General features: G+C 39.2%; 1 protein-coding gene across 4 annotated transcripts in view; it reads right to left on the bottom strand.

Moving 5' to 3' along the window:
- Positions 1–9,591: 9,591 nt before the first annotated feature.
- fnbp1l (formin binding protein 1-like) overlaps positions 9,592–14,238 on the bottom strand; it is a 201,806-nt gene continuing 197,159 nt past the window's right edge. For 3 of the 4 annotated variants that reach the window (XM_043698825.1, XM_043698827.1, XM_043698828.1), the window contains one exon: positions 9,592–13,343. In XM_043698825.1, the coding sequence (XP_043554760.1) occupies positions 13,165–13,343 (179 nt within the window). In that variant the 3' untranslated portion in view covers positions 9,592–13,164. The remainder of the gene's footprint in view (positions 13,344–14,238) is intronic. The other variant, XM_043698826.1, reaches the window with a different exon arrangement.

Here is a 14,238-nt window from a genome sequence, read left to right as displayed (position 1 = left end):
CTTGGTGATGTAACTGGCTTGTCTGACTTTCCTAAAACAGTCCTTCAATCTAGGAATTGGATGAGTCCGATTTTGTAATGGCGTTGACCTTCCGATAATCCACGCAGAATCATTGAGTGCACTTGCTCTGTCTTGGTTCAATGGTATCGTTGTCAAACATGGCCTCCACCTCCATCTGGGCCTGTCTGGCTTTGAAAGGATTATGCCAATAGGGGTGTTGTTTTATTGGAGCAGTATTCCCGACGTCTACTTCACGTATAATAGTAGTAGTCCTCCCCATCTGATTCTTACACATTTTCCTTATACTGAGTAACAAATCTTTCAACTGTGTTCTATGCTCCCAAGACAGATAGCTTACTAATCTATCCCACTCCTCAAGGACTTCACTTTAAAATCTACTTTGAGGCACATCAAAATCCACATCATCTGAATTTGATTCCTCACTCTACGGGGCAGTAACTAACACCTTTTTTTCCAGGTCTTTCTCTCTAGTACAATATGGTTTCAACATACACACAGGACATACTCGATATCATTTCTCCCCCCCCCCATCTGGCATCTTTACTAGACTGACTAAACTAGACTAGTTCACCTGACTCAACCTTTTCTCAATTTGATAGGGACCACTAAACCTGACTTTGAAGGGATCTCCTATCACTGGTAACAGTACTAACACGCCATCCCCTTGTGAAAATGTCAGTGTATCAGAGCTTTCATCTATCACCTGCTTCAATCTACACTGTGCCCTCTTTAGGTGCTGTTTAGCCAACTCACCTACTCTATTTAGTCTCTCCCTCACCTTCGATACATAATCTAAGTGTGAGACCTCAGACTTTGGTCCTGTGAATTTTTCTTTAATTAATTTCAAAGGACCTCTCACTTCATGACTGAGTATTAACTCGAAGGGAGTGAACGGAGTAGATTCATTTGGGGCATCTCTAATGGCAAACAATACGAACGGGATACCTTTATCCTAATCACTTAGGTAGTCCTGACACTATGCTCTTAACATAGTCTTCACAGTCTGACACCACGTTCTGGACGAAGGGCTTTTGCCTAAAATGTTGATATTCCTGCTGCTTGGATGCTGCCTAACCTGTTGTGCTTTTCCAGCACCACTCTAATCTTGACTTTTCTAAAGCTCCCTGGGATTCAGGATGATACACACTGAATTTAAAGTGCTGTATACCTAAACTATCCATAACCTCCTTAAACATCCTAGCAGTAAAATTTGACCCTTAGTCCAACTGAATATCTCTGGGTAGCCCATATTGTGTGAAGAAAGCTACTAACTCCTCGACCACCCTTTTTGCCATGATACTCTGTAATGGAATTGCTTCCGGAAATCTGGTAAATATATTCATTATAGTTAACAAGTATTGATTCCCACTTTTTGTTCTCGGAAGGGGACCTACACAATTATAACCTGAGTGAAAGATTCTTTTCAAATGTGGGAATTGGCAACAAAGGTGCTTGTTTTATTATGGTGACGAAACATCTGAAAATGAACCTTCCAACTCAGCAAACAAACCTACATCCAGAACCTCAACCCGAACTCCCAATCTTCTCAAAACTCAGTTTTATTACTGCCTGTGGCTTACCTACCATTTGGCATGTATGACACATACAGCAAAAGTTAACCACATCCTTGTACATTCTAGGCCAATAAAAATGTTTTTGTACCTTTGCCTGAGTCTTTCGCACTCCAAGGTGACCTCCTACAGGTAGTTCATGTGCTACAGTAACACCTCCTGTCTATTTGCTACTGGCAACACAATCTGGTGCATTTCAGCCCATTTCGCCTTTGCACTAACCTGTTGTGGTCTCCATTTCTGCCTTGGGATTTTTTCAGATAATAACTCTCCAGACAATTCTCTACCTCCTTTTTGGAGTATGCATCTGCATATATATGTTTTATCATCTTGTCTCGCTGTTGCAAGTTTCTTAACCTTTCAGGGCTAAACACTTCTGTCTGACCCTCTGCCTGTTCAGGTTTTTCCTGCACCATTACATCAAACATGGGATCCGCTAACTGAACCTCAACTCCTTCATCTTTCTCTTTAACTTTTTCTTTGTGCTGTGACTTATGATAGTGGGATCTGGTTATCACATAGTCTGGGAAAATACCAGGATATTTCTGTTTTAACTCCTCAGTTTCTTGGTCTTCCTTGGTCTTCTCCACAACAAGGGATGTCACTCCCATCTTGGATCCTGCCAACTCATTCCCAAGAACAAACTGAATTCCTGGAACTGACACTCAATCACTCCCACTAACTTCCCCAGTCTTGAGTTGGCACTCCATCCTGATCTTACATAGGGGAACACTAAATTTCTGTCTATCTACCCCACAAATTACCACACTCTCAGGTAACAGATCAGAAAGAGTGCACATTCGCTCATCTCTTAGAGACTGGTTAGATCCTGTATCTCTCAAAATTATAACTTCTTGTCCTTCTCCCCCCGGTCTTTAGGCAAACTTTACCCACAGAGGTGAATTCTTTGTAGAGATCAGGTACTGACTCCATACCCAGCCCTGTGCACTATCCTGCAGCTCCTCGGCTCTTCTTGGGGTCTCCTCTATTACCTTGACTAATGCCACTAGCTTAGCTTCTTTTACCACATCTTTTTCCACAGTGTCTTTCTTTAACAACCAGCACTGTGTCTTTACGTGTCCCGCTTTACCACAGTGAAAACACTGGTGGCCTTTCGCCTCCTTTCCACCCTCTTGGGCTTCTTTTTTATCCTGTGGTAAATTCTTACCAGTGCTCTCCACTGCTCTTAGTTTTGTAGTGTAGGATCTCCCCTTCTCCCAACTTCTATCCCTCATAGGATGAAATTCTGGCCAGAAGCTTGTCTTATGCACCAACAGGTGCTCATCTGCTAATTCTGCTGCCCTTCTCACTTCCTGAACTCTCTGTTCCTCCATGTGAATTTTTACCATCTCTGGAAGTGAAGGTTGAAACTCCTCCAGCAGACTAATCTCTTTTGGAGCCTCAAAGGTCTTAACTATTTTCAAAGCACACATCCATCGATCAAAATGAGTATGTTTAATTCTTTCGAACTCAACATAAGCTTGACCTGGTTCCTTCTTTGTGTTTCGTGTTTCTGAACCGCTGTCTATTTGCTTCTGGTACCAATTCACAAGCACTTGAAATAGCCTGATTAACCTCTTCATAGTCTCTTGACACTTCATCTGACAATGCAGCAAATACCTCACTTGCTCTGTCTACCAGTTTAATCTGAACTAGCACGACCCATAAATCTTGGACCACTCCTTCTGCCTAGCCAATTTTTCAAATGAAATAAAGGCGGCTTCAACATCTTTCTCAACAAAATGTGGCAGAATTTTGACATTTTATATATATCACTAACTTCACTTACTCTCCATCCTGTTAACTTGACTTTGCTGACTAAGACGCAACTTGTCAAGTTCAAATTTTTTGTCTCTCCCTTTGTTCCGTCTTTGCTCATCTAAGAACCTCCCCATCTCTCTTTTTCCTCTCCTCTTTGTCTTCTAACTCCAATTTCTTCAGTTGTAATTTAAGCTTTTCTACCTTTAATGCACTTGTCTGTTTTTCTGATACACCTAAGTGCTTGAGTAACTCCCTTACAATTTCAGCTTTACTTTTGTCCTTATTTAAATCCAAATCTAATGTATTTGCTAATTCTAAAAGTATGACTTTTTTCTTTCTTTCTAAACTTTCTTGACAAATTTGAGAATCATCTTCAAATCCCAGAATCTCTAGCAATTTTAAGAGTCATTTCTCCCACTTGTAATTTAATCACTGAAAGAAAACAAATTGTCTCACCTAAGTTTTATTTAAAGATCTAGGACACTAACCTTCAAATGTTTAAATCTGCTGGAATTTTTCATACCCCAAAATCTATTCAAATCTGTCTAAACCAGTTCAAATCACTGTCACGATCCCCCAAACTTTATGACATCAGGTAAACTCTCCTGCTTAATTTAAAACCAGCAACACAGAAAAGATTTATCCTGAACAGTAATCTGTGAAAATTCGATAGGCCAAGAACTAGTTAAAGTAAAAATTAACAACTTCATTTCTTAAATTATAACAGAGAATAATTAACTAACAACTATTTACAATTCCTTCCTCTAACCTACCTTTTATCTGCCCTTCTATAATACTAGTCCAATAAAACTCTTGATTATGATTTACAAAACAAATCTTATCTCCAAAACCAGGCAGCTTTTGTTTTCTCTGAATTCTGGTCTCCTTTTCTTCTTCTTCAGGATTTCTGTTTCACAGGTTACTGATCAATAAAGGTACCTTTTAACAGAGCTATTTTTCGGGCAGTCGTTATACATGCTGGGGTCTGACAGTTCTCCTCTCAACTGTTCAAATTTCTCCAGTCTTATACTCCCAAAGCATCGGATTGTGTCACAGGTTTTAAAGATTGTCAATATACTCAATTCAAACTGGAATGGAGTTTGGTATTTTCTGCGGTACAACTTAAACTGATTAGACTAATTCAAATCTGTTTTGTCATTTCCAGGCAACCAGCCAATTGAGTTGTTTGACCAAATGTTACATTATATTTCTTTTCAGAACACTTCATTTTGTCAGAAGGTTCTGTTGCTTTTAACTCTCTTAAAAGGTATAGTACACCCATATCTTCATAACACTCCTTCATAGCATCAATCGTCTCCTCAGCATCACTTTTCAACTAGGAGCCTGCTTCTGGCTCGATTTCACTCTCCATCCTCTGGAGCCCTGAAACCATGTTTCAGTGACCCATGAACTGTTCTGAGCAACCTACTGAAAATTTTGCAAAAAACGCTACCTTTGTACCCAGTGTGGATAATTTAGCAGCCACTGGAACTTCAATCAAGCAGCAACTTGGATCCATCAATTTCCTGAATGTTGCACAGTACACAACAGATTGAACAGATTCTAACAGTCAGTAGCAAAAACAGGGAACTCACATTACATAGAAGGAGCAAGTCGAAAAGGGGTAGAGGAACAAAGGGATCTGAGTGTACAAATACACCAGTCACTCTCAAGTCGCATACATTAGAAAGACTAAATTAGAATTAAGTTTATTGTCTCATGGTACTCACCACTTACAGCACCCTCTTAGGTCCAAATTTACCCAGGAATAAATTAGAAAAATAAAGAAACAAAAAAGGAAAAATAAAGAAATAAAAATCCAGCATTACAGACCATCACACCACCTTAAGTACAAAAGCTATCTGGTATAAAAGTTCAGGAATAAATTAGAAGAATAAAAAATAAGAAGTTCAGAATTATGGTCCTTCCAAGCAGAGAAGCCAAAGCAGATGATTCCACGCTGGCTTCCAGTTTGCGCCGGATCTCGCCTCAAAGCTGGAGTCCGCACTGGCTTCACCTGGAGGCTCTCAAGGCTCGGCGTCCGCATTGGCTTCACCTGGAGGCTCTCAAGGCTCGGCGTCCGCATTGGCTTCACCTGGAGGCTCCAGGGGCAGGGCGTACGCACTGGCTTCACCTGAAGGTTCTCTGGGCAGAGTGTCTACACTGGCTTCACCTGGAGGCTCTCTGGGCAGAGTGTCTGCACTGGCTTCACCTGGAGGCTCTCTGGGCAGAGTGTCTGCACCAGCTTCACCTGAAGCTCTTGAGGCAGAGCATACGCATTGGCTTCATACTGGACATTGCTGATGTCACCAGAGAATGGGAGGTAAGAAAGAAGAAATAAAAGAAATAGATGGAGTGGACACCCATTTTTGGCTTTATTTCTGGTGGGATAGAACGGTAATGTAGTGTTCTGCTAAATCTGTATCAAAATGTAGTTAGACTATACTTAAAAATACTGCGCGTGGGTCTGATCACCATATTATAAACAAGAATAGGTGATCACTGGACAGAAAACAACACAAGATAGTCACCAAAAAAACCCCAGAGAATTACACCTTCGGAGAAGGCAATGGTCTACTGGTATTATCATTAGACTATTAATAGTTAATGTTCTGGAGACACATTCAAATCTTGCCATGGCAGATTATGGAATTTGAATTTAATAAATAAAAACTATGGAATTAGGAGTCTAATGATGACCATGAAATCATTACCAATTGTTGGTAAAACCCATCTGGTTCCCTAGTGTCCTTACGGAAGGAAACGGTCATCCTTACCTGGTCCGGCATACATGTAATCCAAATCCACAGCAATGTGGTTGACTCTTAACTGCCCAATGAGCAATTAGGAATGAGCAATAAATTATAGCCTAGTCAGCAATGCACACACCCTGTGAGTGAATAAAAGAAAATTCAGAAAACTTTTCTTTTGATCTAAAGATGCATGATAATGTAGAAATTGCTATCACTGGAAATGTATTTAAGGAGAAGCTGAGTAAACATATGGGGGCGGGGGAGAGAAAAAGAGGGTTATGATGGTACATGAGGAAGTATGAGTACTGGTTATAGACTTGTTGGGCAGAATGGCCTATTTCTGTGCTACATAACTGACATAATTATGCTCTGAAACCTCTTCTGATCTCAGAATGGTGTGCTGATTTATTTATAGCGCATGAATCAACGAAAGACATATTTGCATACAAGTAGTGCATTTTGTATCCACAGGATGTTCCAAGATCATTTATTGTACTTTTGGACTGTAGTCACAAATTTAAAGTACGAAGGGCAGTAATACTTTATACACAACAAAATCCCATAAGCCATAGTTTAGGTTAAGACACTGGGAAAATACCCTTCATATTTTCAACATTGGTCAGGACACTAGAAGAGGAGCCCTGCTCTTTTTCATATCTTGCTGTGAAATCTTTTTGCTCACCTGAGGGAAGTCTTACCCAAAACGTTGCCATTTCTAAGAACCCTGCATTTCCCCAAGTACTGTACAAAGGTACCACTTAGCACTCAGAGGAATCTGAACAAAGATACTGTTAATTCAAGGGTCAAGCTGCATCTGATACATAATGAATTTCTCTTCTGTCCTGCAAGTGCAGACTTGAGCAGAATCAACTGGTGTTTTCTCAAACAATTATTCATTCGTGAACCTTGCAGCCAACTGTACAAGCTATCCTTGACCAATGTGCATACTTCTACTTTTTTTCCCAGAAGGGAGCACCAGATTTCAATTGGTAAGAGGATTTGGGACTCTTCAATACATCTTTGCCAGGGACAACTATACCAGTTGTTCTTCCCACTACCATCTCAGTTTGGATGAGATCAGAGATTAAATCTCACATGTACAGCTCTATATTGCACAAAATTAATTTGGGTAACTAAACAATGAAGGAGCCCATTTGGGTCATAGAGATCACAGAAACAGACCGTTTGGTCCAACTCGTCCATGCTGACCAGATATCCTAAATTAATCTAGTCCCATTTACCAGCATCCGGCCCAGATCCCTCGAAACCATTCCTATTCATATACCCATTCAGATGCCTTTTAAAATGTTGTAATTGTACCAGCCTCCACCACTTCATCTGACAGCTCATTCCAAACACGTACCATCCTTTGCATGAAAAGGTGGCCCCTTAGGCCCCTTTTAAATCTTTCCCCTCTACCCTAAAATTATGCCCTATAGTTCTGGAGTTCCACACTCAGGGAAAAGACCTTGTCTACTTACCCTCTCCAGGCTCTTCATAATTTTATAACCCTCTATAAAGGTCATCACTCAGCCTCCGACACTCCAGGGAAACCAGCCCCAGCCTATTCAGCACCTCCCCATAGCTCAAACCCTCCAACAAAAAACACCCCTCATATATCCCCCTCTGCTTCCTGCCACTTAGCCAATTGTGGATTCAATTTGCCAAATTTCCTTGGATCCCAAGGGCTCTTAACCTTGGCTACCAGTCTCCCAATGGGACCTTCGTGTAACTTATCCTGAAGTCTAAGTAGACTACCTCAAAAGCACTGTCCTCATCTACAATTCTGGTCACTGCTTCAAAAAAACTGGCAACATCCTTATATTTTCTTAACCCTTTCAAGTTTCACGACATCTTACCTGTAGGAGGGAGACTAGAATTGCACACAATACTGCAAAAATGGCCTAACCAAGTCGCAACATGACCTCCCAACTCCCATACTCAATGCTCAGTTTTTCTTTCAAAAAGAAACTGAGGTTCTAGCTACTTAAATTTGGTACACAGAAATGAAACATCCAAAGTTGCCTTTGATCATTATCATTAGTGGAAAGTTGAATTAAATTTGATAAAAGATTCCTCTTCCAATTTTTAAGGACGCAACACTATTTCAAGTTAAACTACAGCAGGAGGTAATGGGAAAACTGATTCAGACTGCCTAGAGATCTACTGACGTGTAATATCAGGAAGCTCGCTATGCAAAACAAACTACAAACAGCATTCTTGATAGGCAACTAGAGGGAAATCAGTCTCAGAGTCAGAGATTCACAGAATTAATCCCAGTCTATCCAATCTCTCTGTACAACTAAAATTCTCCAGCACAGGCAGAATCTTGGTAAGTGCTCTCTGCACCCTCTCCTGTGCTATCCAATCCCTCCTAAAATATGGATTTCAGAACTGCACAAAGTACTCTAGCTGTGGCCTAACAAATAGGTTCTGTTTATACAGTTCCAGCATTGCCTCCTTGCTCTTAAAATCTATTCCTCGGCCGAAAAAGGTACGCATACCATGTAGCCTCTTAACCGCTTTATGCAACTGTCCCATTAAGGGTACATGTGCACAATAACATGCCTCTGATCCTTGGTACTTCCCAGGGTCCTACTCTTCATCATGTATTCCCTTGCCTTGTTTGTCCTGCCCAAGTGTATCACCTTGCACTTCTCTGGACAGAATTTCATTTGTCACTGATCAGCCCATCTAACCAACCTGTCTATATTCTCCTGTAATCTACGGCTATCTTCCTCATTATTTACCACCCCACCAATTCTTGTATATTCCGTAAACTTACTGATCAACCCTCCCACATTCAAATCATTTATGTAAATCACAAACAGCAAGGGTTCCAACACTGACCCCTGTGGGAGCCAACTGGTCACAGTTCAATTGGAAAAGCACTCCTCATATCACCCTCTGCTTCCTGACACTTAGCCAAATGTGGACTCAATTTGCCAAATTTCGTTGGATCCCAAAGGCTCTTTCCTTTGCTACCAGTCTCCCAATGGGACCTTTGTGTAAGTTATCCTGAAGTCCAAGTAGACTACCTCAAAAGCACTGTCCTCATCTATGCATCTGGTCACTGCTTCAAAAAATTCAATCAAGTTGGTCAAACATGACCTCGCCTCAACAAAATTATGCTGACTGTTCTTGATTAATCCCTGTGTTCGAAAAGATCAAATCTGTCCTCAGAATTGCTTCCAATCACTTCCCCAAAGTTGAGGTAAACTGACTGGCCTGTAGGGACCTGGTTTATCCCTTGCTCCCTTCCTCTATATTTTGTTTACAACTTGAAAATCAAATATCCTTCTGTGGAATTTTGGCTGGGTCTACACGAAAGATGAAGAACACGCAATTCCATAAACAAGTCTCTTACTTAAAAACTGCAACTTCTGTCAACAGGTTCTGAGAATATTTACAAAACTGGTTTCGTCACAGAAAGAAAAACAAGACATTAGTTGATATAACAGATGCTTAAGTATGACAAAACTGTGTGGAATACATTAATTTATTTCAACAGTTCTCAACAAAGTATTTTAAACAGTATATCAACAATGTTTTTAAAATCAACATGTGCATAAAGATCATTAATTCAAAACCTTGGCTGCTTTTCGCCCTACATTCTACTTTGTCTGACACGTTGTCAGTTACAGTTTTAACCAGATCCCCTCACACTGTATACATATGAAAAATTTTGTAATGTGCAAGAGAAGAACTCTTCTTCAAACTGTTGCCTCTTTATTTATATTTGTTGATTTCCTCACAAAAAGTAGCATACCTAAAATTACATACAAAGCAAAAGCGTTACAACATTACAAATTGGATAACCGTCTGTTTCACTTACCTAACTTCAGATATACAGCTATGGAAAAAGTAGCTTTTCTATTACATTCTACAACTTTCACAGTTAAATTGCTGTAAAAATTAAGACAACTCAAATCTACTTAGTGTCTATTTGGAAGAGTACTCAACATACCATTGCCAATATTTTAATAGTGGTTTACTTCAGAAATGCACAATGAAAAGATTATGTGCCACCATGTTGCAAATTTATAGTGAACTAACACTTAAAAATACACATACTTGAATACAAAGAAGCAGGGAAACTTCAAAATCCTTTTAAAAGTTGTTTTTAGAAAAATCATTTAATCCAAGTTCTTCTGAACATTTAAAAATAATGAGTGTATGTTTGTTAACTCTGCAATTAGCCTGCCAGAAATTATATTCACTCACCAGAAATTCACAGTGGAACAGAATTAAGAATTGTTTAACAGAAAATGCCTTACTTTTATTGCAACTGAAGGCTTCCACATATTTATCAGTGTCAGCGGGGCTCACGTTGATCACTGTAAATGGCAGATAGTCAGGCAATGTTTTATTGTTGTTGGCATGTGCAATTTGGTCTGGAAACATTGTAAAATGTTATACGAGGGAGTAAATGTAAATATATTGTTTCCAGTAATTAATACAATGGATATAGACAGAAGATAGTTTCACATTTGTAATTTCTAAGCAGGTAATTGAACCTGATAATAGTAGCAAACAGATTTGAGTCAAAGCACCAAATCTTATTCACCTAATCGACCACACCTTTGCTCTGTTTTACTTAAAATTTCAAATTTTCAAATAAGTACTAATGGTCCCCTCTGCAGTATACAACTTGGAGTCATAAAATATCTTAGATCATTTCAAGGTACTGCTGAGAAGATGCATCTTCTGCCAATTATAAAGTTTCAAGTGGTCCAGCAATCAAAAATTTTTGAATTTAAAGAATATTTCTGATGGGTGATTCTAAGGTCAGTGGCCTTGAAATTGATTAAAGATTATATATTTATTACAGCACTGAAAGAAAACTACAGTTTGGACTTCATCACAAGAACAAACTTTGCATCGCATGCAGCTTTACATATTCTAGGAGAAAAAAAAAGAACATCTGCACTTGCGTTACTGCTCAACTGGATAAAAGTGCACATGGTTTTGGTTACATACATACAATATCCACAAGAGTCAATATATTCACACATTTTGATGGTTACGACACCAAATTAGAGGACCTGCACAGCTATTCAGCTATGAACTTGTTATTCATAAGATTCAACCAGAATTTAAAAAATTACAAAATTCTAATTGAAAAACATTCATTTCAAATAAATCTGGTTAACAAATACAAACCTTTAGTATTAAAAACAATATAAATATCGACAAAAATTTTAGTAGCACAATTCCTCTGGTACCTTTTTTATATACTAGACATGACTACATCAGCAGCTGCAGTACCAAGAGAATACACAAGTCAATCAAAATTGATGAGCTGCCATGAGTCTGCACAAATGTAAGCTTCAAAGAAGACTACTGGAAACAATGGCAGTCAGCAGATTTAGGCACTCTTGTTAAAACAGTTGATTTAAGGCAGCAGCTATACAGTGAGATAGTGATAAATGATTGGTGTGTCTTCTCAGAGTTCATGATACACAGCTCTCAAAGTTTGTGCCCAGTTGAGTCTCTTCACAATGAGTCATTCTTATTTTCCTGAAGCTATGCTGTTTTTCAGGTGTGTTTCCATTGACTCAGTCTTCAATATTCAATCCAATACACAAGAAAATATGTGGGCCAAAAGCAAGGAGGGAGGAGAATTCATAACCTATACACAGACAATGAAAAGTTGCACCTACAGGTTTGTCCGACCTCCTCAACACTGGTAGTCAACACAACACTATCACCATGCAGTTCTGGTAGCAGCACAAATGTAAAATGGAATGGAACTACAAATGTGAAACACTGGAGAAGAAATTAAGCTTGACAACGTGGGGATTGCACAACAACAAAACAGGCCAACCACAGTACAGTCTAGACATTTCTGAAGTGAATATTTAGCATGATTTACAAAAGCATGCAATAGCATGTTAGGGCGAGCATGTAGGATGGCACAGGCAGACAGCACTATAATTTCTAATTAACCTATCTGATGGTAAAGTCATCTTGAATGCACTTCACCTGGGTCAGATAAACCTTTGGCATTGATTAAGACCTATAGAATACTGTACTGTTGATTCACCAGGTACCATGTGAATCATAGTTAGAATTGTGTTAATTGTGTTAGTAGCAAAATAAATATCAAACATGCAGTTTCCTCCTCCCTCCTCATCTACCAGCCTCAAATCTTTCAACCAGTGCCTTTCCCCACCCAACAAAAGCTGCATGCAACCTCCTTCAATGCCTCGCCCAATGTTTCAAGAACCCACACACCAATTCAGGAACCTGCAGTCCAGAGGGGAAAAGAAAGAAAGCACCATTACTAAATTCAGCTGGAACAAACAAAAGAAATAAAGGTACAAGGAGAAACTTTACAAGTTAGAACTCATTAACTATGCAACATCAAAATTATCACACTTGCACACAGGTTTTGAATGATGTTTAGCTAAATTAGTTAAAGTCAGATTTTCATCTTGATAATTGGCAAAATACTCAATTAATAACAAAGCATTTATTAGGCAAAATGCAGCTTTTCAGTTTTGAAAATGAAACATGAATGTAAGAAACACTTTCATGTGCACTCCCACCACCAGTATTCAAAGTTATTTATTATGAATCACAATTTTTTTGGTTTAAATGGTTATAACTAAAGAAATGGACTATTGGTTTTTATCTAGATTACTATTTTGAGAGCTAAAAAAATTATGTTCCAATAAAAAGTCTGAAAACCATTGTTTCAATGATGGATTAAAAAATATAAAACACCAAGAACCCTCACCTATATATTTATAATATTTACACATACACAAAAGTTAAGGCATCAGGAATATTGGGAAGGATTAATGCTTTTTTTTATATAATACTAGAGAGTTTCCAAATACTATGACGTGGAATAATTCAGGGTTTGCATTTCTGCACTAAGGATAACTTTAAGAATAAAATCACAATTTAAAAGTTCAGCTCACATAGTGAACAAAGAATTATGCATAGGAACATATTTTAAGAATTCGACTCAATGTTCTTCTATTATTCCTTTAGCCATTTAAATTAATACATTTCCCACATCTGCATAACTGGATTTCAGCATCTTATATTTATATATAGGTCACTGCACCTTTACTGTTTTTCTCTAGAGTAATATCTACATATGATGTTGGCACATAGCCTTCTTGTCCATTCTGTTTGCGTGTTCTTGTCCAGCCATCTCCTTTATCTTCTTCAATAACATACAAAACCTCTCCTTCTCGCATTGCTAATGTCCCTTCATTTTGTCCTGCAACAGAGGAAGGAAAAAAAGTAATTGCACTTGCTGAGATGCTGTGGTCATTCATCCACAGACTATTATGCGCACATGAGGGCCATTCAACTATTACACATGACTCTTTGAAAAAGTTATCCAATTGACTACACCCTGTAAACTCTTCCCATATAGCTCTCCAAATTTTCCATAAGAAATAGGAACAGGAATAGGCCATTTGACCATTCGAGTCAAGATTAGAGTGGTGCTGGAAAAGCACAGCAGGTCAGGCAGCATCCGAGGAGCAGGAAAATCGATGTATTGGGCAAAAGCCCATCATCGGGAATGAGGCCTCATTCCTGATGATGGGCTTTTGCCCGAAATGTCGATTTTCCTGCTCCTCGGATGCTGCCTGACCTGCTGTGTCCAGCACCACTCTAATCTTGACTCTAATCTCCAGCATCTGCAGTACCCACCTCCGCCCATTTGACCATTTGAGCCTGCTTGACAATTCAATCAGATCATGGCTTATCCGACATTCCACATGCCCACTTTCCTAGTAGCCCTTAATTCCCTTACTGATCAAAAATCTAGCTATCTCAGCCTTAAAGATATGCAAGGTCTCTGGCCCAATAACTCTGTGGCAAGGTGTTCTAAAGATTCTTAACCCACAAAAGAAATTTCTGCTCATCTCAGTCTTAAGTTGTCACCTCTTTATTCTAAGTTAAAAACAATGACTGCAGATGCTGGAAACCAGATTCTGGATTAGTGGTGCTGGAAGAGCACAGCAGTTCAGGCAGCATCCAAGGAGCAGCGAAATCAACATTTCGGGCAAAAGCCCTTCATCAGGAATAAAGGCAGAGAGCCTGAAGCGTGGAGAGATAAGCTAGAGGGGGGTGGGGGTGGGGAGAAAGTAGCATAGAGTACAATA

This window comes from Chiloscyllium plagiosum, chromosome 11, assembly GCF_004010195.1.
Source record: "Chiloscyllium plagiosum isolate BGI_BamShark_2017 chromosome 11, ASM401019v2, whole genome shotgun sequence".
NCBI classification, from domain to species: Eukaryota; Metazoa; Chordata; class Chondrichthyes; order Orectolobiformes; family Hemiscylliidae; genus Chiloscyllium; species Chiloscyllium plagiosum.
Note: the sequence above shows the minus strand (reverse complement) of the source record. Positions and strands in the feature narration are given on the sequence as shown.